The sequence below is a fragment of the Lytechinus variegatus genome, chromosome 16 (assembly GCF_018143015.1).
Source record: "Lytechinus variegatus isolate NC3 chromosome 16, Lvar_3.0, whole genome shotgun sequence".
Classification (NCBI taxonomy): domain Eukaryota; kingdom Metazoa; phylum Echinodermata; class Echinoidea; order Temnopleuroida; family Toxopneustidae; genus Lytechinus; species Lytechinus variegatus.
In genome coordinates this window covers 18,440,716-18,467,434 of record NC_054755.1, presented here as the reverse complement: position 1 = coordinate 18,467,434, position 26,719 = coordinate 18,440,716, and the positions used below count along the sequence as shown (strand labels likewise).

At 37.1% G+C, this 26,719-nt stretch overlaps 1 protein-coding gene across 1 annotated transcript; it reads right to left on the bottom strand.

Annotated features, from left to right (window-relative positions):
• Positions 1–8,653: 8,653 nt before the first annotated feature.
• LOC121430258 (sodium/potassium-transporting ATPase subunit beta-3-like) lies at positions 8,654–26,293 on the bottom strand. The gene is made up of 6 exons (XM_041627535.1): positions 26,275–26,293; positions 25,310–25,510; positions 23,824–23,928; positions 22,620–22,798; positions 18,159–18,254; positions 8,654–12,902 (listed from the first exon to the last, which is right to left on the bottom strand). The coding sequence occupies exons 1-6, from the start codon at positions 26,291–26,293 to the stop codon at positions 12,597–12,599; spliced, it is 906 nt and encodes a 301-aa protein (XP_041483469.1). The 3' UTR covers positions 8,654–12,596.
• Positions 26,294–26,719: the final 426 nt, after the last annotated feature.

Below are 26,719 nucleotides of genomic sequence, written 5' to 3'. Positions count from 1 at the left end.
ACTTTAAATCACACTTACGGATTTTAATGACACTTCTATGAAAAAGAGCTCTTAGGTTAAGTTAGGTATAATAGTGATGCAGTCTTTACATAACATTAGTTTCTTTCTTTTAAAATCCATTATCAGTTGAAACAAAGTGAAGAAAAAACGGGGTGGAGTGAGGTATTCTTTTTAGCGGTATTTGCTGAATTCGTGTGTGATATTTTTTTACCAAATGTATTAATGTGTGTGATATTTGATGACTATCTTGGACTTGCCTTTTCAGAGCTACATGGTAAAAAAAAAAGTTTGGTTGATCCAAACTGTTAGTTTTTAATAATTGATTGTAGATAGATCATGATAGGTGATACAGATGTCTAGTTTTGTAGTTTTGATTGAACATGTAAAATATGTAATTATATTAGGTACCTCTGGGTACATTTAGTTTTTCAGTGTCTTGGTTTTATGTCACATTTTTATTGCCATTGCCCTACAATATCAAAAATCATATCCTCACTTTCAAACTTTGGTCCAGCCTCAAACCCGGCCGACACTGCGATTCGTTGTGATCCAAATTTCAAAGAAATCGTAATAACATTTGATATGAACATTCCAACCAATAAAAATCTTAGCGATCAGAGTTAAGAATAGTGGTTAAGACTATGGAAATTGAAATTAAGTCCAGTTTGAGCCTCACTTTAGGAATAAAAGCAAATTCAAATCATAATGAGGTCGTCATCGGCTGCGACTTGAAGCCAATTTGGACTTTACATCGACCATAGTGCTTGTCACAAAGCAAAATTATGATGTTATTATTTTTACCATTATACCGAACTTAAAATGAAATAATTTTACTTCTTGGAACTTCCACATTTAATGTAAAATGTGATTTATTAAAAAATCACATCACAACAGATGGCAAAGTGTGCACCGGGCTTTTAACTGGTGCTAAATCTGCTGATTTCTGATTTAGGAAGAGAAATCGCAATGGGTGATTTCATGTTCAGTATTGGGAATGCCATTCAGATTGCCTTCACAAGTTTCAAAACCTAATGTGAATCACAAAGAGGATTCAAATTTACACCGAATTGTGATTTTCACTGTTATAAGCTACTGAAATCCTTGCATCTGATTGGCTCAGAATAAAGTTAGTTTGTGAAAATCACCCACAAGATGGTTAGTGAAACCCTCCGTATGGCACCATTTTTTTCTGGTTACGTTAAACTCTGTAATGAGTAGTGAAACAGAGCACTAAGTGATTACTATAAAATGGAATGTGTGTAAAAAACTGTTTTGTTTAAGTAGATGAAGATATTGTTTTATGTTGTAGTTTATAAGTCTGTGGTATGACCGAACTAGTGTTTTTCTCAGGGTATATGACACTTATTACTTCTATGCACTTTTGCATAAATTATTCTGTTACCATGAAAGTATTATGATATATGTATTCAGGTAGATGGTGGGGGGTCCTAAAGCTATGCACCACTTATTGCACATGCAATTTGACTTGCAAAATGCATACTCTGTGACTGCATAGTTACAAAAGATTCCTATTCAGTTTTTTTACAGAGGCTGCAATCAATCACTAAATGCAGAGAAAACCCGCAACTGTTTGTAATTGTAGAGTTATATTCACTTTAAGTTCATATTTTCCTATAAAAAGAGGAGCATGTTTTAAAAATTGAGGCACAGGAAATACTATTTCTGTGCATCATATTTGATTCATATTCAATTTTTTCTTCAGAGGCTGCAATAAATCACTAAATGCAGGGAAAACCCGCAACTATTTGTAATTTTAGAGTTATATTCACTTTAAGTTCATATTTTCCTATAAAAAGAGGAGCATGTTTTAGAAATTGAGAAAAATTGAGGCACAGGAAATACTATTTCTGTGCATCATATTTGAGTGCGTAGCTTTAGGATCCCTTTTCTTAGCTTTTTTTTTTTAACTTGTAATTGAGCATTTACCTTTCTGTTGTACAGTGTGTATAGTTTTCTAATAAAGCAGCAGACATTTGTTCTGGAGCAAGCTTTGTTATTAGGCTTTACTTTACTCTTGCATTTTTGAAGGGGTTGGGGTGGGGAGCAGAGAGGACAGATTCTTGAGTGCAATGTCACAATCATCACTGAGCGTCATGGCCCAGTGGATTAGTCACCGGACTTTGAAACAGAGGATCGTGGGTTCAAATCCCAGCCATGGCGTAGTTTCCTTCAGCAAGGAATTCATCCACAGTGTGCTGCACTCGACCCAGGTGAGGTAAATGGGTACCGGCAGGAAGTAATTCCTCAAAAAGCTGTATGCACCTAAATAGGTAGCCTAGCTTAGCTGGGGTAATAGTAATAGCAGGGCCTGCAGGGAAAACAGTTTTTCGGAACTGAAGTGGCTACCCTGGGTAAATATACCATTATTATTATTAGAATTATTATTATTCTCATTATTATCATAGCACCTTATTTATTTTCTGTTTTCCTTTAGTATATTATTATTATCTTTCCTTCCCTAAGTACATGCATTTTGACCTCCACATATCTTTTTATTTTTTCAGTTTCAGTTTACATTCAGTATTTTCTCCCTTTCTTTATTCTCTTCTTCACTCCATCCTCTCAGTTCAACTCCTCTTCTATTTCTTCTTTTCTCTCCACCATTTCCTCTTCCTCTTCCAGTTTTCAATCTCATCTTTCAGTACCATATATTGTCTGATTAATTGGCCTTGCTCTGACACCTAACCCTCTCCTCCCTCCCTCCTCCCTTCTCTTCTGTACTTCTCTCTCTCTCATTTTCCCATAATTCCATTCTTTTCAACTCCCTCTCACTCTCCTCCAATTCCATTCCGTTCTTCATGTTTCTCCCTTTCCCCACAGTCAGTCAGGGGTGGATCCAGTATTTTCCAAATGGGGGGGCACAGTTTCCAGAGGAAAACTTTGACAGCCCCCCAAAAATAAAAAAGGAGTTTTCAACAAAAAATAAGGACATTTCGTCCACAAAAAAATTTGACTAAAGAAAAAAGGTCTTCACTTTCAAAAGGGGGGGGGCACACTTCTGTTTTAGCAGCAATTTTACATTACATATTTTGATTGTCACGGTGCCTCTCAAAGGGGGGGCCACAGGCTGGCTTTTTGCCCCCTCCCCCCCCCCCCCCCTGGATCCGCCAGTGCCCACAGTAGTAAGATCATGATCGGAAGTTGACTAATGGCTCCTCATCCACTCACACATATTCATACATTAGCTCACAAGTAACGGAGGGATAATAGATTAACAAGTTTTAATTGCTAATTGATTTGAAAAGTTGATCCCCTGTAAGCTAAACTTTCTCTCACTTTGTCAGCCTCTCGTTATGCACATACCTTCAATGTTAAGTATATTTTCCAAGGTTGTTTTATACATGCATCTAAATAAGGATCGTTTGCTCTCCTTATTTTATTTTTTTTCTTCTTAACTCAAACTTGCTCATATTGATTAGATATAAACCAGCTGTGGTCAAATATTCCCCCTTACCAAATTCTAAATGCTTTCATATTCCACACAAGTAAAGTTGCAGCTTGAATTTTATAAAACTTTGCTTAAAATGCTAATCCCATCTTAAACTTTAGCCTTGATTAAATCCTGACCCTGCCAATCTTACACTCAGTTGTAATCTGAAATTTGTAAAACTTTGAAGGACGCTGTACTTTTCAAATGTAAGATATATTTGTTGACAGTTTTTTTTTTTAAGCTTGTGTATAGTTTTGGTAAATCCACCAAAATGCACCTATCACTATTCCAATTCATTGCTAGCTAATATGAATGGATATGCCCTATAACAGTTATGATGTGGAGGATATGAAATGAAAATGTGTTTTACAGGATAAATTTTGCGATTTTACATGGAAATTGAACTTGATCGGGTCACCCGATCAAATTAAAATATCTGTGTGTTTTTGTCTTTCAATTAAATCCTATTCCAAATCATGGAATGGGCCGAAACTTTCAAGATATGTTCTTTGTCTGTAACTTTTGGATATCTAATCACTAAATTTATAAGATAAGTGCTTGAATGCCCATTTTTAAAATTTAAAACAAGCATCACCGAGAGAGGGCGCTATATATCCAAGATTTGAATATTTGAAATTTTCTCAGAGAAGTGCAGTTAGAAAAATCTCCAACGGTCTCTACATGTATGCTCTACGCGTCAGTAAGACTGTCATATTAGATGATATTCGATTATCAATCACATTATTGACCCTTTACCAAAGCTATACACAGGCTTTAAACATCAAGAAACCTGTCAATGTGGCACAATGAAAATTATATAAGCACCTTAAAGGCCAAGTTCACACTGATAAATTAATTCAGATAGAAAAAGAAAAATCATAAGCGTAACATGACATTTTGAAGTTTTGTTTCATAATTATTGAACGGTTCAATGCACAACATTGGGGTTAAGAAGTTGAGGAAGCTAATGTCATTTAACTCATTATTTTCCGGTATTTTATTATCTTTAATATTGAGAATTCCATTTTCTCTTACGAAAAGATAATGATGTATACTTTGATTGCCCCTGGAATATTGTTGCTAATCATGATTCAATCAAGTGTCTTTGTCAGGGAAATCTCCAAACATATTTCTTATTTCATATAATAAATTAACAAAAGATACTGTGTGCAGCATCAACTTTTCTCATATTTGTTGTGCATATAACTTTTAGCTGAAAATCGAGAAACTTCAAAATGTCAACAATACATGCAATTTTGGTGAATTTGGTTTGTTGAGGGGTTTGACTTGGCCTTTCAAGCTCTGAGATTTGATATTATGTTAACCAAACAATGGGGGAAAAACCTCCAGTCCTTTCATGAGATCTAGGCATTACAATAAGCAGAGAGCATTGATAAAGAATTGGGCAATGTTTGAACCCTGCACCAGACGATGGGATCAGACTGGGCGGCTCGCATCACAAAAAAATGATCTGTTTTGGCTGTTCTCCAAAGCCCTATTTCCAAGTTTGGCCTGATGTAATGAAGAGGGCAATCAGAAAACAATATTCGTTGAGACTTCCCCTCAAAGAGTTTTCTTAAAGGGGAAGTTCACCCTGATGAAAATTTGGTTGTAAGTATAGCAGAATATAAAATGAACAGCGTTGGTCAAGTATGAGGAAAATCCAATAAAGATTACGAAAAATTATTAGAATTTCAAGTTTATGATTTGTGACGTCATAAACGAGCAGCTGCGGCGATTGAGCAGATCCAGCATTTGCTAGATCAACGGCCCCCTGGGGGCCGTTGCAGAAAGAGTTGCAATCGATTGCAACTCTAAAAATCATGCGCAACTTGATTTTCGACCAATCAACGGCGCGCATTTGGGATTTGCGATTGATTTTTTGACTTGCGTTTAAACGCAACTCTTTCTGCAACGGGCCCCTGGGCGTTCACGTGTCATAATCATGTTTATGCACCTAAGAGAGAACCCCAAGGTGTACCGGCAGTAGTATACATGCACATGTTTTCTTCCTAGTTAAGTGCAAACTGAATGCCAACTATATAAATTCATTGATATAAATTCATTGATTGGAAAAAAAAAGGAATAGCTTGAAACGTCTCGAGGAAAAGATGTTACGAGAGAAGAGGCATTTTACACCGCCATACCTTTGCATTAGAGTCCCACCTTTGTTCTGTGGGGTGTGTTCTTACCAGCGTGACTTCACTCTTGTTTAAACCTTTAGCAATTGCTTTCTGAAGGCAAGAAAGATGTTCAAGCACAAGCAAAGGGTTATGCATGCAAAATAAAAGCAATTTTTAAGGTATGATCTTTTGCTTGGTTGGCAAATGCTTATTGATTAAACAGACCTGCCAAACTTCTACAACAAAAAAAGTATTCTTAGAAGTAAAAAAAAAAGGACTGTTTGATAAAAAAAAAAGTATTTCTAAAAATTTGTCCCAACGTAACAATCGCTAGCCTGTTGTAACGAGATCGGTGAAAAAACATGTGAAATGACTCTACTTGAAAACTTGATGATTCATACTTTTAACCATGTGCTCATATAGGTTAGAATTTACTCGTTCTTTTCATGCAACAAGTTACTGGCCCGACAGTGATTTTTACCGGTCTTGGGACTGTCTGACCGGTGCTGATGTCACGCACTGTGTATAATATGTACTCCATGATTAAAAAAAAGTAACAAATCATATCCAAAAAATTAATAGTGTATTCATAGCAAAAAAAGAGGAACAAATACTCTTTAAAAAAAGGAATGGTCGGCATGTCTTCTTGAAGCAATGGCTTGCCAGATATTGCACCCTTTTCATACATCTGATCCAAATGGCCTGAATTCACAAAGGTGGTTTTGCATCCTTGGTATGAACCCATGGTTTATGAAGATTTCATGCATAATTGAATGTGCCTCATTCAACGAGTACATTGAGTAAGTGTCAAGTCATGAATATTGCGCTTGTTATCACATGCACAAAATTGGCATTTGTTACCCAGGGTACTGTTGTTGAATCAATAATGAGTCCATTGTTTACATTTGTTAATTACTATTATAAAGTCAACTCATTATGCAGTAGTCTACATGTGATAGGCATTAACTGATGCCGATGATACAAGTGCACCTTCATTATTTGAAGCAGCCTTTAGAGAAATAAATATGAATTTTAAAAAAGATGTCATTTTCTATAAGAAAAATCCAATTTATGCAGGGATACATTTCCAGGAACATCATTTCATACCCCCTGCTATGGTATAACTATTTCAATTCATGATTTTCCAATAAAAAAAATGAATTTATGGTATTTATATCATATGATATATGAGGAAGCTGCTCGCGTATGACGCCACAAATCAAAAACCTTTAAATTTACAATTCTCTTATTCTTTGAAAGACTTTTAATCAAACCTTCACCAATATTTTTCTCAAATTTTCTGCTATAACCAAAACCAACTATCATGTCCTGGGGAACTTTCCCTGCAACTCTGAGCTGTGAATTATCATACCCTGTTTTGGCTTTGCATGACTATATGGTCACTCTTTATCGTACCACAGGGCAATCTGGTGCGGCTGTTCTGGAGCAAATGTTTCGCTCCATGTGACTGGAGTATACTTGGGTTGGTTTAAAAAAAAAGATTCTCGGTTGCCCTAGAATCGACCGAAAGTGCCTTTCCTTCCCTCTGCAAGTGACCTGGAATTGACCTCGGAGTGGCTAATGATGTTAATTATGATTCACTTTCCTTTACAGGCAGCAGGGGGAAGGGGAGGGGAGGAAAGGGGGGGGGGACTGAATGAAGGACGGCTGGAGGAGGGGGTATGTTATATGTGTAGGCAATAGCCACTTGGTATACTCCCACTCTGTCTACTTTGTTTAATCTCACTTCACTTGGTCTAACACCAGTTCGTCTGCAACATGGGGTCCGTTGCAGAAAGAAGTGCGTTAAACGCAAGTAAAAAAATCTAACGCAAGTAAAAAAATCAATCGCAAGTCCCAAATGCACGCTGTTGATTGGTTCAAAATCAAGTTGTGCATGATTTTTAGAGTTGTGATTGATTGAAACTTTCTGCAACGGGCCCCAGTTTGTATAATTTGGTCCATTTCTTTAACCATTTCCAATAAAGCTATACCCATTTTATATGGTATCCACCAGGGGGTGTTTCACAAAGATTTAAGTATGACCTTAGAGTAGCAGTTGAATGCATACGTGTACATGATATGCAACATGCAATCTTACTGATCAATACAGAGCAGTGCGCATTCTCCTGACATGATCTGACCAACGTGGAGATGCCCTTTACACCAAACGCAACCAGACATCTGTGTGTGACTTAAGACATACTTAAATCTTTGTGAAACACCCCCCAGGTCTAGCACAACTCTTGGTATATGAATCAAATATTTGATAAAGCTGTAAAATAATAACTAGATGAAGTGAAAGTAAAATCATCTGGAGGGAGTTTCACAAAGATTTAAGTACGACTTCAGTCGTGTGGTCCAGTGGTTAGAGCATTGGACTCATAATCGCAAGGTTGTGAGTTCAAATCCCAACTCTGCCATTGTCTCCACTTTAATAAAAAGGCCCGAGAGTGATATCTGTCGTCTATAACGTCAGCCATGACTGATTAACCTAGACGTAAAATGTTTCATAGGTAATTGGTTATATGACAGCTTGGCGTTTACCAGCAAAATGCTGTCCTGCCGAGTTCCTACGGGAGTTACCACAAATAGAAACAAAAAGAAATAGTAGCACTTAAATGCAGACGCGTACATGATATACAACACGTGATCTTATTGATAAATATGCATCAGCGCGTGTCCCTGGGACACGATTTGACCAATGCGGTCAAGACTTTCATACTGTACGCAACTCGGTATTTACGTGCGACTCTCAAGTCATACTTCAATCTTTGTGAAACACCCCCCTGGTCATTACTAAAATTTGTCAAAAAAGAGCACTAATACAGAGACATAAACATATACCTGCAGAAAAAAACTTATTGGGCATTGCAAAAAAAAATTTCTTCATGAATCACAAGTCATCAAATCTGATGCAAGTCCTATGGTTAAATGCAAATTTCCTGGAATGTCCCCACAAGGCTTTGTGACTTGTGCACTATTTGCAATACAGAAGAATGTTGTTTCTTGCAACGTCCCATATTAAACATACATGTAAGTAGCGCGACAATAAAGAAAATACATTCAGACCATAAAGTAGGGGAAAAATTCAAACTTTTATTTATCCTTCGTAAGAACACACAGTCGTCACAGTACAATATGCTGCCTAGAGCTACCATTCTCTGCAATTTGCATTGCCATGTTTAACAATGTAAATTCATTTTTTTCTTTTTCAAAAGATTTTTGCTCAGATGGACAGCTTAATACACTCTTATTAAAGTTTTCATTTGGAAATATTACAATCTTAAAAATATCAAAATAGGGCTACTCAAATCCGTTGTTAAAAGAAATTAGCATTCATTCCATTGAAAGAGAATCCAGTCCTTTGTTGTTAGAGAAGTCATAAAATTTGAATTTTTCCTAAACAGTAATAAACAACCCATGAATATTCACGCCTTCGGGTAAAACTATGTGGCTCTCGCAAGGTTAACCACGAGAGTCGGGATGTAATAGTTTTTTTTTCTGGTCATACGTGTTGAGAGACACCAAAATCCATTTGAAGCTGGTAAGTTGCATAGATGGAATTGACCTAACACATTAACGTGCTAGTGTAAGGTTTCTCTCTTCCAGCAGAATAGTAGTACACATATCTTTTGAGTTGGGGAGGGGATATCGGTGTCCTACATTGAAGTTTGGTGATTACAAATTGACTACATTTTCAATCACTCTTAATACAGAGATGCAAACCACATACTTCAAGGGTTTCCGATATAAAGATATGGGGTAGAGAGACGGACTGCATTTATCGTTAGGATGGTTTTATGAACGCAACAATATCCTTCCATGCCACCCCTAACATTGGCCTGGTGAAAGTTGAAATACACGCTATCTAACAAACTGGTTTTATTACACAAAGTATTTTTTTTCAATTAATGGCAGCTAGATTGAAGTCGAAAGAAGCATATCTACTATCAGTGGTCTCTCATAAGAGAACATTGGAATGAGATTTTTTTTTTTTTTTTTTTTTGAACGTTTTTTCAATTTTTTCTTTTTCAATTCTATAATACTACAAACAAGTTAAAACACCGCCTGTTCTCCTACAAGAATAAACATGTTCATTTCTGTTTCCTTTATATACTTCATATAACTCTTCTTATGAACAGATCGTTATGAGTAGCACTGTACATTCTGCACCACGATCAGATGCAAAAGTATGGATTCAACAGAGATTCACTTATTTCTAGACAAGAAATGAAAAAGAAAAAAAAAATAATAAAAATAATGACAATTTTATAATACCTATCTCTTTATCTACAAAAAAAAGAAGAAAAGATGTGATCCTTTATATCAAAATTTATTTAAAAAAAACCAGTACCCATCACCAACTAACCTAAGACCTATTTTGCCGTCTATCGTGTTTATTTTGGCACCGTGAACCATCTGAAGGGGGCACATCTATGTTGCATTGTGCAACTGTCAACTTTACTGTTTTGTTATAGAAACACCAAATTGCAATATACAAAAGCTATTTGCTCCCTCTCTTCGGAATAAACACCAGCAATAGCACGGAAGATGTTAGAAGCAACAAAGACCGGAACTGGTTTGCATATTTTGTTTTCTTTCCGACCCCGCGGTCGTGTGATTAGAATCAATGCAGTCTTTGCATGACATGACAGAGATTTCATCTTGCACACATCAAGGAGCCTACATAACTGATCTCATAGTAAAGCCAGGCTCGCCCTGAACGTCGGAAGCTATCATAAGCAGTAAAACCGGTCAATGACTCCAACATCCAACATGACACTTTAACCACCATCACCTAACGTCTCGGGACTCATATCATTTGGTCTTTTTTCCATCCTCCCTCTTCCATCTATTTTTTTTTTAGAACAGTAAATACATGTACTTCTCATTTTTGCAAAACGACAATCAATATAGACAATATATATAGATATATTCAATATACATATTTATATCTATCTATCACAAAAGAGTAGACGATTGAACATCATATATCGAGATTGAAGTTGCAATAATGACATGTTTTCATATTTTTAAAATGTCAACCTATATAGGTAGATCCACATCGAATGGCAAAACTCTATGGATAAAAAGTGCAAATAAAAATGTGTGATTACTACAATGACTTCTGATCTAGAAATGTATGGAGAAGTGGTATCTCATTTGAACCGAAGTGCAATTGACAAATCTAATATCCAAGAGTCAAGACATCTTTTGTGCGATTATACAAAAAGAGCTAAAAATTGTCTGATTTAACATATTCTCAAAAACTAGTCTTTCATTATAAATCGAACACATTCCACACACATGAACATCTTTTTTTTTAAACTTGCTTAGTATTGCTACGGAACCCCTGTATACAAACAACCCAACCCAACTGATTGTAGTGTATCTAATGAAAAGATAAAATAAAGAAAAGGGGAAACAGGAAGAAGATGGCAAAATAATGTCAGGCAATAAAAAAAAAACTTTTTTAGAATTAGTTTAGTTTCTTCCCACAAAAAAGGGAGAAAACTAAAGAAAACTGCAAATAGAAATATGTATACATGACATCCATTGTGTTACATGTCTACGGAAAGTCCATCATTTACAAACACATAGTATGATATATACCTGAATTGAACAGATCGTGTATAATGCAGTAACTACCAAAATATGATATAAATAACAATTATTCTTATTCCTCAAATTGGGTACCAGTCAATATTCAAACATTCGGTACTCAACAGAAAGCAACATAAAAAATCATTTACAACAAGACTGAATGCAAAGATAATTAATTACACACATTCTTTTAACTAATTTCCCCATATTTTCTCTTGTTAAAACAGAACATTTGCATTTTCTCATCATTTTAATACAAAGAACAACATACGGGTTTATGGTCAGAATTCTAGCTCTCACTCTCTCTCACGCTTTCTCTCGCACATGCACGGCACACTCTGAAAAATATAAACTCGGGCTCCACAGGGTGGAAGCGCAGCAGGCTATTGGAAACTCGGGCAGGGGGAATGACTCCTCCCTGCTTCTAGTTTCCGATGGCCGACAGATTTTGTTTATTCTCCGCCCCCTTGTCAGGAACATTCAGAGATGTGTATAAAGGCAGGTGAAATTATCCGACAGATTTTGCTAGGATAAACATTAAACTAAACGAAACTTGCATCAATTAAATATCCAAACACTGCTCCGTTGGTAGTATGTGAGCAGACTGTATATAATACATTAAAATAATGATGGTAAAGACGATCTCTCTACATGCAAGCAGTACAGAAATCCCAATGTTCAGCAAGTGGTCCGGATTAAATTATTCTGTGTATTGACCGAATTTAACATTGTCGTAGAGAGAAAAGTGTGAGCACATCTAAAAAAATATAACACTTCTAAACTTTGGTATCTTTTTTTTCTGCTATCTGATATTTCTGATGCCGCTATCTGTTGTGTTCTGAGTGATAATCAATGATTCCAGCTGGTTTTAAAATTCATTGCATTGGAATATAAAAAGAGGGCATATTATTGGGGCGAGAATGAGGAAATTAAGAAATTTTCATAAAATTTCATAAAAAACTGTTGAATTAATGTTTTTTCAATAGCAAATCATGAATACTTCTGATCGGAAAATGATAAAAAAAACTTTAACTACCCGTAAGAGAAGATGCAAGGAAACTGAAAGAGGGCAACTGAGAATGATCGATCAGTACAAACCTCAAGACAACAGAGTTTTGGTCTATGGAAACGGGAAGATTGCAAGATCACTGCCAAACAGGGCCGTTCAAAAATTTCCTCTCTCATCTGTCCAAAAAGAAAGACAAATAAATCCTATCAATACAAGCTTTCTCAGGCCCGGAGGAATGTCGCCTTCAATTGTCGTCGCTAACCCAAACAAAGGTGACAATGGTTTTCATGTTTCACTTGCCCCTTCTCTTGACAGAGTGTCCATTTTTCCTTTGAAAAGAGATTTAAATTTTGAAGAAGGAAAAGACTATGGTTTTTTTGCTGCTAATAATATTTAACTCTGAATGTTACATTTCGTCTTTGGGTGCTGATGTTTTGCCCAGGTTGAATATAACGGTGAACGCCGATCTCTCTTTGAAATCGTAAAGTCCGCCCCTGGGTTCAATGTTACCGGTGTAGGCTTCGCACTGGACCTTGACGTCCTTGCCTGTGGCTTCCTCTGGATTGAGTTTAACACGGACGGCAACGTATGGGGAGACATAGAGGGCCTGCTTCTTCTTGTTTGTACCGATCACGTAGGGAAAGTAAGCAAATGGCAGACCCGAATCTGGGAAGATTTCCGTTCCGTTGACAGAAGGAGCATCCTTTTCTTTCTGCAATATGAAAATGAAAAAGACAAAAAGGATGTTACAGAAAACCTGTGAACATCTACATGCAACATGATGGACTTATCAGTTTACTCATACCTGACTTTGTTAAAGTCAGGGGCCTGCATTCGGAACTTGGGTTTATTCTAAACTCTGGTATTAAGTTGTTGTTTGACTATGAATAGCAAACAGAGACAAATCTTTAGCAGTAGACAGAGGATTGATTCACCAGCTCACTTGAAATTCCATTTAAAATTACCGGCTGGGAAAAACTTTTCTTTACCATATTTAGCGTGACGAAAGAAAAACGGTAAACACAATAAACGATGTAAAAAACAAAAAGACATTTTTTGGCTTCCTATAATTTTCCCAAAGAGTTGGACTGTGACTTCAGGCCATGAAATTAAATCTCAACTCACCGTCGAGTTCCACAATATACACTACATTGGAGCATTCACCTAACATTCCTATCTTACCACTGACTGTGAAATCTTTTTTTTCAATCCATTGATACTTGGTGACAATTTGATTTCCAAATTTGCAGAAATTAAGCACCATTTTTCTGTTATGTTCGATATTTCTTTAAAAAGGGCCATTATGGCACTAACTTACAAATATAATGCATGTCACATGAAGAGCCAGAGCCCACACACAGCCAAGGATTGTATCTTAAACATTGAAGACCAGTCAATAATTGAGAAAAACAGAAGATCCTTTAATAAGCAGAGCGCATACTACACGATGCGATTACATAAGGATAGAATTGGAACAAAATTGCCAATTGCATAGCAGTACCATTGCATCGCAGGCCAACGCACACATTGCAACTGCTCTGCGGCATGCTGCATCTCATGGCGCCTCTTCTTTTGCGTGTATGTTGTCTGCACTGCAGCAACACAGCAAAGCGGCCATAACACAGTCTAAGACAAATCTGATTGGCTGAAATTGCAAAATCGCAGAAAAATTTGAAATGTCAAACATATGAAATTTGGTCTTTGATCCTACTGCAACAAAGGTCGGCGCTCACTCTCTAATTTGTTGCAATCTGATCTTGGTTCAATCACTTCGCATAGTGTGCTCTGGGCTTTACATCAAATATTTTCATTTTCTTATTCTGCAATATTTGTTTATATTAGATAGCCAAGACAGATAGCCAAGCGCGATTGGTTCATAGCGCGTCACGTGATATGATCGAAATCAATGTATTTTTCCAGCCGGTCCACCTTCGATGAATATATTGACCAACCGGTCCATGAATATATTTTTCTACGTGTATGGCGCCCTCTTGTGGATTAGATGTTACCATGCATTATCGGCCTGCCTTGGGTCCTGGACCTGGACTGGACTCGAACTTAGAGTTAGATCTAGGGCTAGGCCTAAACAAAGTTGATTTGATTATAAAAGGGTCACTGCGTTAGACTAACGTTACTTAGATAGATCAAGATCTAACGTTAGATCTATACCAGTTCAATCAATCACTGTGAATATCATAAACAACAGACTGCACGTATCGTTAGGCCTAACTTTATCTTCATTATTAGAGGCTATCTAATATAACAGATATTGACTGATGGGATGAGTTAACAAAAATTCTTTGGACCACCTAAATGATTAATATTTTCCCTCGTGATCATATTTTCCCTCAGCGCTGTGCGCTTCGGGAAAATATAACCCCTCGGGAAAGCACAAATCCGGCGGTCCAAAGGATGTTTATATCACACACCGCATCAGTCAATATCTGTATAATATTTTCTGAATATGCCTGGCACTGTGGCAAGAAAATGGACATTTAAAAGGTGGTCTTCATGAATAGATTCATTCATTACTTTCTTTTTTTTTGGGGGGGGGGTGTTGCATATGTAAAACCATCTCTACACATTATGAACTATTCTGCAGAGCTTTGTGTCATCAAATATGAACAAGGCTTTATTCAAACATGGTATGGAGCGCACAGGTGATAGGGGTAGACTCACGTGATTATAAGACTGGCAAATTGAGACAAATTGGACGGTTCCTGCCCTGACACTTAGTGCGGGAGAGGGTGTGAGAGGGCCGGAGCAAGAAGGGGTTGGATTGAACCAGGTATGAATTCTAGCAGTGCACCGGCCCATTTCATAAAAACCTATAACTAACTTTACCATCATAGCAACTACTATGGAAACCTTGATTGGGATTGGCTTCTGTGCTGTTACCATGGGTATTTCCAATTATGGCAAAGTTGTGATAGTTGTAACACTTTATGAAACGGTTTTATCCTGAAAAGGCAAACATGCTATTCCCCACATTGACTTTAGACCTTCCTTAAGTTGATAAAATGCTCTGGAATGATGTGACACTAACAGAGAAGAATCAGAAGATGCAACGACATCACAAAAAGGCTGGTCAAGGCAACTTGGGGGGGGATCAAAATTAAGGCATCTTGATGTTAACAGAAGAAGAGCAAAGTCTAGTAACCCCTATAAATGACAAGGAGCTGCTGTAAATTCCTTTCGAGTTTCATGCAAAATGACTGGAGCATTAACAAAATAAAACCCATATTCAGAAAATATTTTGCCCAGGAAGGACTTAGAGCAAATTTGTTCTATCAGGGCCAAAACTAATATAATTGATATGCGCTTGGTTCCACAACAGAAAGCTGACCAAATATGCCACATAAAATTCATCATGTTACATCCACGTAGTGGCCATTCATTTTAAGACGGAAGTACATAGGAGACTTGACCTATGCATCATCATTCCAGTTACATCCATCTTGACCCGCCTCTTGTAACTTCCAACTCATATTCAATTCAAATATTATTTAAGTAAACGATACCAGCTAGGTTCACATGCTAAGTCACTATCATGTGATCAGATATGCCAAAGAATATATCAAGAGAGTGGGAGAGTCAACCCCACTACTGCAAACTTGGGGAGAAAGACGAGTGTATCCTACAGGATGCCACTTGTCCCCTCATGGGGCCTGCGGAATGAACTTCTGAACTTGCAGCCAACTATTAAAGACACAAAGGCAATCCTTTTTTTCCTTCTCTCTTCAGCTTTTCAGGGGTTTGTACTTCCTTTCTGTTTCTCCTCTGCTCCACTCTCTCTACCCCCTTTTGCCGCCATTCCTGGGCATACATCCAAAAGCCAGAAGCACATCATGTCAAGGCAACACATGCAACCTAAAAATACACAGCTAATTCGTCAGGGTGAATCAGCGGACAGGACCCAAACCATGTCCTGCTGTACAGTACTTGGGTTCAAGTGAGGAAGTATCTTGATCCGTTGGAACAATCGGTTCACACTGGGATCCTTCAGGCAAGGAGTGTGATAAAGAAACTTTGATCATCAGTTCAAGTGGGCACAGTTCATGCGTACATCCAATGCTACAAGAACTGCTGCCATTAATGCTACAGTCCCAACAACGAAAACGACTCTAAACCAACTGATTGTATGTCACTGGAAAAATTGTTTGGTCCGTCTGGGCCAAGTAACACAAAGGTTGGCGATTAATCGCTAATTTGAAAGAACAAATTTGATTGGTTCTTCGTCCGACTATGAGCAGAATGCGCACGCATCAATGAACTTGATAGGCTGCTTTTTTTAGCTATTAATCGCTAACTTTGTGTTACAGGGCCCTGGAGAACATTCCATAATTCAAAACAGGTAACCGGATTCTGCTATGGCACGTAACAGTAACACAACTTCTTAAGAAACCACACAACTGCCATAAAAACTCATATAGAGCCTCAGAGCATCTAATGATGCAACCCAAAGGTCGGCACTATTTTGATGGGCATATAGAGTGAAAAAAATCCCATTAAGTGACATACCTTGATTTTTTTAATATGTTTTAGGTTAAGACCAATTGTTTGTAGGGCAAATTTTTACATTACAGCACAAGCAGAGAAAAAGAGAGCCCAACAAATCAAGGAGATGGCCTTTGATAACTTCAAGCCCTGTGGAAATCTCTTTTATACAATGAACATTGCAAGACAGTAGATACTGTAACTACTGCAAAAAAAGTTGAGAGTTGTCATCTCTGTAGAAGAGAATCTAGTTGACATGTATTGCTTTCTTCTAGGTGATGAGTCACTGATGGCTCAGTCATGAAATCAGAAAATATGCCTACTCTCTTGAGTTCAAATAAATCTCCAGACTAACCGTAGCTTTTGATCTACTTTTGATTTTCTGCAGGCTTTATTCAGGATGACATCTTAACAGGAAGAGGAAGTACATCATTTGACACTGACCCTTCTTCAGGGTCAAGCGTCTCTCTCCTGGACAAACTAAAGATCAAGAATCTAGAATAATCAAGCATGAACAGCTTTCAGACACACTCTGAGGAGATTACCATATTTCTATCAAAGCACTATGCCTCTTGGAACTAACAAAGTAGGAAGTAGAAAAGAAATATATGACCAGGGTCCGGTTTCATAAGGACTGTAGTTTCATGAATCAGGTTCGATTTATAAGGGTTTGTTATCAAACTGGGATAAATCCAAGTTGCGAGTTTCTAAGATTCCCTGCAGGACTTAGCGATTTTTCCTGGAGGTGATTTCTACCATTGATTGCATAAATTGTTATGTATGATCAGTCATAAAAGTTACTAAGCTTGAAGTTGCACCGTCCAGGAAAGCAGGATTAGCAATGACATTGATTTCAGCAAGCACCATTGTCCAAGGACTTTCAAGGGGGAAAGACATTGAGGGGAAACCAAACTTGTGGTTTTGAGAGACAGGTGGTCCTTTCAGAGAACAGCTGACAACATTCACTACAGGATTTAATTGGCCTCAAGTCACTTGTTATGCCTTTACAGGGTTCCCAGCTTTTCAAGAAAACAAAATTCCCTGATTTTTCCCTGATAAAGTTTGAAAATTCCCTGATAATTATTTAAACCCATTCCCAGTTTCGCATGTTTTCTTAAGTTGTTGCAGTGAAATACATGGATTTTCAGTATAAAAACAATGTAAAACTAATTAGTACCACCATAACCAGTCATTCAATGGATGTTGTTTTGATATGCAAGGAGATATAACAGAGTCTGACTGACTACCATGCTTTTGACTTTTGGGCCTATCAAAATTCCCTGATTTTTCAAATTTGAGGTATTTTTTATCGAATACCCTGATTTTTCCCTGACAGGAAAAAAGAAAAAAAATCATTTTCCCTGATGGGCTGGGAACTCTGCTTAGGCTGATGAATACAGTTACTTCATAACCTAGGTGTAGGAACATGCCTCCTACAACTCTTCAAGAGTGCACAGAAGAGTGTACTTACGTATGGCTTGCAGGTGATAAGGATGTTTCCATTAACGTAGTTGTCTGGTTTGTCTTTGGCATCGGCTTCAGGGTCTTCTGGAGTCCATCCCCAAACCTATAGGGAAATTTAAAGAATGAAATGTCAATGATCAAACTCTTTAAAAAAAGGGTAATGACTTTTGGTACTACACCAGCTTCCTAGGAATGTGTACATAAATTCTAGCCAGAATACCACATTGTACGTCAAAAAGAGGCATGTTAATAACTGAACATGCCTGCATCCAAGTTATTATCCAAGGTATATATTACATAAACATGAGCATCAAGTGTTATATTATGAATTATTATGAAACAGAAAAGTTTGAAAAGGTCTTCCTATGAGGGGCGACTTCTGATCTTCATTCTGTACCTGATCCCCTACACCTCACACAGATAACATGGGTGTTCACTATCACATTATCCAATGCTTCATTGAACATGACAGTCAATCGGCTAGGGTATTAATCTATGTTATGTTATGAGATTGCATGCTATTACACACTTGAGACTAATTCAAGTTCTCAATCAAAAAGAAGATCGAGTTCAGGGGCCGATTACACAAAGTTTAATGATTAATTGTCCAGATCCTCGGTATACTTGATAGCATATAATGATGGATGTAATCAAATGTTGTAAACTTGGCCCTCCTATCATCCGCTATGCATTGTGTTACATGTACACCTAGTTTATTTCAAACTATACAAGCTATGACAGGGGATCAGTTCTATATCTTTATGATATTGCTGTGGTATCAATGCACACAAGCATGTAATACGCAGTAACAACGCAAGCAAATTGGTCTTTCTGTGGGGTAACCTTTGCGATTGAAAGGGATGGTTTGCACCTGGGAGTGCTTCACAAACCGTAAAGTGCAACTTGAAGTCATGCTTAAAGGCATGCTTAAGGTGATTGTTTAACATTGGTTTGACTTGAAAAAAATCTGAGCTAGAAGGTCACACTTGTCACCTGTGTCTGTGATATGTTACAAAAATGAAGCCCAGAAAAAATTGCGTTCAAAAATAATTATTTAGTGCTTCAAAAATTGAAATATAAAGTGACCGGAAACACAATCTTAATTTCATCCCATACACTTATGTGTACTATTTAGGCGTCTATAAGACGCCTATTTACAAAATCGGGGTTTGCCTTGTAGTTTTAGCTTTTCATTCTCAATAATGGTTGTTTTCAGGGTTTATTAGTTCTAATACATGCACTTGTACACATGTTTCATCTTGGTTTGAGAATTTTTTAAATCGGCTGCTCACGAAGTTAAACAATACCTTTAAAGGCATTTAAGGCTGATTTTTTTTTTTACTGAATATGCAGAATTTCAGCATCTTCTGAGCATGATGTAACAAACGTGGTGACGCATGGTGCACTGCACTAAACTGGGAATTAAAATTCAATTTTGAAAGAGGTACATGTACACTAATCCAATGTCTTTCCTGAGGTTTGCGGAATTAAATGATATTGCTAACCATCTGTGCTGGCCGCAGAGAAATATTATTTTGTTAACCTAAGAGAGCGCTAACAGTAAGTCCGGTCACATCTTTGGCTGGTAAAGTCAAAACATTCATTTCAATGTGTAAGTGATGCACTGTTGTAACATTAGGCTCGCTGCCACATTACCGGTTGCAACAGGGCCTCTGTTTGCACATGCTAGCGCCAACAGGTTTTCTGTGCGGTCAGTGTAGATATTTTCTCATCAGACAATTTGATGCTCTTTTAATTTCAGGCCTAGTATTTGGGGTTACTTTTTAAAATAAAAGATTGATGTTTGGTCCAAGGATCTGTTTCATAAAGACTTTATAAATGATGGTCACCACCACTGACACTTTCAGTGTTCTTGGCTGCTGAGCACCGTTACCATGGGAGTTTATACCATAATTGCAAAGTTACTACTATTGTAAATGCTTCAGGAACTAGCCCCTGGATTTATGTAAACAAAACAATTTGGTAATGGTAGGAAACCGACAAGGAGAAATCTGGATAGTAGTTTCATAAAGTTAGTTAGGGCATGTTAGGGCACTAAAGATCATACTTCAATTTCCAATTTCTTGTGGTATAACACGCATCACCGCATTAGTCAAATCATACTCGGCAAACACTGTTGAGTCTTCTTCTTTTGTGTCCATCATATTTATATACATACATGAATGTCAGATATGAGGTTGGGTACCGTTTGCACGTTTACGCATGATTTTACGTTACATTTGATCGTTTGTGAAACATCTTCCCAATGAGAGACCCAATACATGTACATGTACCAACCACCGTAATTGCACAGGATATTGGTATTTACGCATTTAAGGTAGGAAAACACCTATTAACAGTGGCATTACTTTTCAAAAATCCTTTTTTTTTCTTCCCTTTGCCATTCACAGGAAGAGGATTGACAGGAAAAGGAAAGAATGAAAAGAGGCCTGGAGTACTCACACATAAGAGTGAAATGTGCCACTTAAAGTCATGCTTGGAAGATATCAAACGTGTAATGTCACGAATGAATGAAACGTACTTTAGCCCAGCTCACCTTCACGTTTTAAGCTGTGTATTACTGTATCAGCCGAAGGCAGCAATATGCATCCTTACAGCATACTTTGCATTAAACGTTTTGGTTGCAATCTGACTGCTACGCATGAGCGTGCACAGTTGCATGTAGTATAGAGAGGTAAGCTGAGGTAATTCGAGCAGTAACACCGCACTGGCCATGTGAGCTGGCTTGCCGCCACTTGTCTGCTCATACAAATTTAAGTTTGTTCCGGTTATTTGAAAATATTTGAAGCAAGCGAGCTGGAATACAAGGCCTCTACGTTAGTTTAATATTAACCTTGTATCAGCTCATTTCATGGTTTTGTGTTTGTCTGTGTTCGTGCAGTAAACAACTGAACATAAATACGAAACAAGAAGGTGTGAGCCAGGCTAATGCATTAAGGATTATGACTTGACCAATACTGAGATGCATTACATGCCACACAGAATTGGAAGTTTAAATGAGGATTTCGAAACACTTTTCTTGTGAAACAAACCCCTTGGAATGAAAAAAAGGAACAATTGTGCTATGTAAAGTAGAGTTGAATACTTGTATAATTGCTCTGAATTCTTAATACATCCCAAGATGGTCATCAAATCTCTTTCACTGAATTCCCAATCCATGTTTGAAAGGTACTTTGACTCACCCAAATTGTTATTTGATCAGTTCAAAATCTTACCCCCCCCCCCATCTTTAATAAGTGTTGTTTTCATAAAATTTTCCTCATAATCCCTTGGTATGACCAGTCATATGCAAATTTCTTGAACAAAAATCTTTATACACTTAAAAGGACAGGTCCTCCCCAACAAAAAGTTGATTTTGAATAAAAAGAGAAAAATACAACAGGCATAACACTGAAAATTTCATCAAAATCAGATGTAAAATAAGAAAGTTATGATTTTTCAAGTTTCGCGTAATCTCACATGTGAATTATATGCACATCCTGGTCGGTATGCAAATGAGGAGACTGATGATGTCATCCACTATTTCTTTTGTATTTCATTTTATAAAATATTCTAATTTTCTCCTCATTGTCAAGTGAAGCAACGATTAATTCCTCCCTGAACGTGTGAAACTAGCATTGTTTAATACTATATGATTCAGTCAACTCGGTACTTATTGTCAAATCTGTTAGAAAATGAAATATTGTATAATTTAAACAATATTTTGATGAAATTTTCAGCGTTATTGCTAGTTTGATTTTTCTCTGTTAATTCAAATCGACATTTTTCTGTGGTGGACTTGACCTTTAATCAACATTATTCTCTGATCATTACATGCAGTTCAAAGTTTGCAGTATCACTTTACGTAACTCGATGCTTGCATTGTTAGCACACCGGTGCACAAGGGAAACTAGGCATTGAGCATCTAATATAAGAAGTCAATTTTGAAAGGGGTTACCAAAGCAATTTACTTTGGCTCTTGGGTGAAGATTGAATGGCTCAAGACACCCATCTGGATATCACCAAAGTCTAGGTTTCCTCATATAACCCAGACTATAATAATGCAACAATATTCAATATGTCGCTTTAAGAAGTAGAAGAAGGACATTAGCACTATATTTGAGTACACGTTGAATGCCATCTTGGTCCGTAGCAAGACAGTATGGCCTTTTCAAAATGGAGCCAATGAATGTGAACTTCTGAACACATAATACAAATCATGATGCTGTTGCACTCGTGTCTAGTACATGCCAACGGGTGATTTTAAGTTGGGTGTCGTCATCAGTTATTAGTTCCGGTGTCAAGGGCACATATAGACGTATAATAATTGAATTATTGCCAGCACATTAACACCTAATAATGTTTGGTGTTTAGCCTGGTGCTGGACTTGACGCAGTATCAACACCAGTGCTCAACACCACACTTGAAATCACCCATTCTACAAAATTGCTGATTTTGGTGTATTTACCCTGTTCAGATTGACAAAGATGCAGGGAGACGTCGTGTTGTACCCAAAGTAGTTATCTGGAGTGCAGAATTGGCCAAGATTGGTGCGATCAAAGGAGCAGTATCTCTGCATGGTCTTGTTGCCAGTCTCCGTCAGAGGTTCGCAGTCTTCTGCGTGTTCCTGATTCTCTGGTGAGAGTGCTTAAGAGGGATGGGAATTATCAATTATTAAAACCTGGAATATAATACCCTTGCATTTGAATTAATTTCCCGACATGTTAATAATAACAATAATAATTATAACGGCATATTTACCCACGAGAGCCACTTCAGTTCCAAAAACTGTTCTCCCAGCAGGCCCTGCTATTATTATTACCCGGCTAAGCTAGGCTACTGATTCACGTGAACACAGCTTTTTGAAGAATTATTTTTTGCCGGTGCCCATTTACCTCACCTGGGTTGAGTGCAGCACAATGTGGATAAATTTCTTGCTGAAGGAAAACACGGCTAGGATTCGAACCCACGACCCTCTGTTTGAAGGCGAGAGTCAGAACCACTAGACCACGACACGCCCACATATGCTGAAAGATTATATACCATTAACACAGGTTACATGAAAGATGTATTAAGAAAATCAGTTGCTTGTGTGATTCAATCATTAATACATCGAAATCATTTAATAATAGGTTTCAAATGATAGACTGCTTTTTTTCTGGGAATAGCTTTTTTGGAAGAAATTAATGCATAATGAGGGCATCTTTTCAACAGTCAAATTCAAAATATTCAAAACGAATTAATCAATGGAAAATGACTAAAAGTGTAAGTAAATTTCAGAATAGACCAAAATAATTAATTTTCATCTCAATGGTCTGGCTGGAATAATCAAGCCTTTTCGCACTGTATAAATAAACCTATCCCGCGCTATGCTGGAATCTGACGAATTGCCCATAGGTGTAAGTACGAAACTTGTTGAGCAATGCTATGCTATATTGCATTGTCTACTGAATAATGATCATTCTAAGGCATCTAATACAGTAAAAAAAAAAACCCTCCTGAAGACAACTAAATCTGCATCTCTATTGAGTCTTGAAAATCTCAACAAAACCTTTTTAATTCTCAGCCGTTTCTAACTTTCTTGGTTATTCTACAGAGTAGATTCCACGCTTTACAGCTTGCTACAAGTCACATTACAATCCAGAATTTCCTGTGTGGTCAGTAATACTTACAATCCCAGACCTCTTGAAGAATGTCAGTTGTTTTCTTAAACGTTAGTTCATTGCTTGGTGTGTAGCTTATCCTCTCTTCTAATAGACTAGGTGTTACAGCAAGACCTGTCAACAGAAAAAAAAAAATCATTCAGTATTCAACTGAGCTAATGTAAGGTATGGTGCATGATGAAAAAAAAAATTCTTTTCGAATCAAGATAAAGCAGGATTCAATGGTGGTAATTAATGATCAAGATTAAGACAGGGGTGGTTAGCGGTAGAGGTGATCATGAGGACAAGGGCAATGGCGCTGATGATGCCGATTATGACAGGAATGATGATAATTATGATCTAAAATTCATTCTCTGTCATTTTTCTGATTCTGGAGAATGTTTACAGGTGCCCATCTTAACTGACAAAATTTATTGTGCTCAGTGATATCCATATGAAGAGACTTAACAAGCACAATTATTTGACCTTGACCTGGTAAAAATCCAGGAGCTACATTTTGAGCTCGCCAACCAAATTTGCTACCTTTTATTAAAGTAAGCACAGGACCCCCAAATTCAGGTACTTTTTATAAGTTTTAGAGGGCCCTCAGAAGCGTTTCTAGGGTAATATAGCCCTGAGTTTATATGATGCAGTATTTGGTACCCTGGGGTACCAAATAATAATCCGCCATTTTGTTGAATTATTTATTTTATTTTTTGCGCTGTACCCTGGGTTACCCAAAAATGTGTACAAGTATATTTTAATGTTTTGGACAGATTTCTTTTTTCTTTTTAGTGATCTTATGTAACAATTAATGCATGCAAATGATAACTTTATTCTAATTTTCATGTTCTGTTCTAATCTTCACTGTTCAATAATGATACCTGTAGTTGTCATTATTGATCTTATGTCTTTGAATTCAATTCAATTCAATTATTTAATTGAATATTTGAATGAAATTGGAAATTAAAGTTTGTTCGTTATCAAACATTTCAGTGTCAGTTTCTCTCATTAATTTTCCAGCACTGTGTGAGTGAATGAAAATCAAGGGTGTGCTTACTGTTATATTACATCTTCAGACACAAAATAAAGAATTATTCTCACACGATTATTGTACAGTATGTGGCAAGACATTTTTAGTCATTTTTAATTCAGATAAAATTAACCATTATCAAATTCCACCATAATTGAAAGAAAATCTTTGGTTATTGTGAGCATTAGGCCCTACATAGATTTAAACTCATACAATAATGGTATGTGGCAAGAAACATTCAGATCAAATTAACCATTATTTTAGGCGTTGTGATCATTGTCCCAATTCATTGTCATGATTGTCGCACCGATCGTACGACCGTGATCACCATGACAACAATGTAACTGTACACTATTACAACACGAGATGGCGCTGCACAACGCCGTACCCCGGGGTACTACGGTACCCCGGTGTACGGCGTGGTGCATCATATGTCATATTTCCATGCCCTCGATATATAAATGTTCTTTTGTTCACTCTTACCTGGTGTACTGACGTATGAAACCCACTTGGGTCTGTTATAATCCACTGTTTGCATGAAAACAAGCAACATACAGGCCCAGAATGCAGCTAAACAGGTGTAGAATATAAGGTAGAAAAGTGAGATTTTACCTGGAGTGAGAAAAGAAAGAAAAGAGAAAACAAATGAGAGAATTAGTACACACCAAACACTTGGAACATCGTCTTTTTTCGATTAGAGCTAATCTGGTGAACTTTTCTTGGTCGTTTCACATAATCAACAATCCAACGACAGGTCTTACAAGTATACTTATAAGCTATCCAAGGCGATGACTTAGATTACTTAGGCCACAGAGCCTTAGACATCCACGATGCCACGTTCTGATTTGTCCCATTTGTGCTGTAAATATAGAGATGTATATGTACCTGTTTGAAAAGTGGTCTTGCCCTAAAAATATTGAAATTTAAGGCCTGCAATATCAAATGGGGGGAGGGGTAAAATTGTGTATTACCTTATTCATTATCAACAGCACTGAGCTATTGCCCTATGAAAATTTTATGTTCAAAATGTGATACAACTTTCTTTTAACAGTATTTTGTGTTATTCTATGACTTAATTACAAATTCATTTACAATAACGATATTCAATAAACAACTACATCAAGAGTAATTATTAACACAAGAATATGAAATGTCAATTATCATTTTCATTTATCAACAAAAGACTATTTTTGATTTATTTCATGAAAATGTAACCATCAGAACAACCGATCATTAATCAATTCACATCACAGAAAACATCACAAGTTCCCTTCACTCCATTCCAAGCTATGCAAACCCAACACCTGCTTCAAAACACGCTCCCAACTTCTCATATCAATTATTCATATCCACGATCCGCTATCTATACAAAATGGATAGGTGTGCGCAAAAAGGGCATTAGAAAAGACATCTTAGCCATGTTCTTGGTACCATTCTGCTATTCTCACAGTAACCATGGATCTCCATGTAGTAGGATCCATGCAGTAACGTATGCAGGGGGTGGTTACAGGGGTTCAAACACCCTTTAAATGTTTTTTGATACCCCCTCCCAAAATTTTTTGAAGGATTTTTTTGTGGTTGTCAAACATTTCATTCAGCTTAACCCCCCCCCCCCTTTCAAAACTCCTGTGTACGCTACTGCATTCTCATGTAATATACAGCATCACAAATAGAAGTATGGTCTGACACCCACTACGGTTTTCCATATGTACACATTTGGTCAACCAGGGAGTTCTGAAAATGGGATAACATGACATCAGTGATACGTAAATGATTGAGGGATCTTTTCTGGGTTCTCTTTCACAAACCTAAGCAACTTTCACCATACGATTGATGATCATGTATGATTGTACATTGATTTAATGTACAATCAGTTCTGAAAAATTGTTGTGA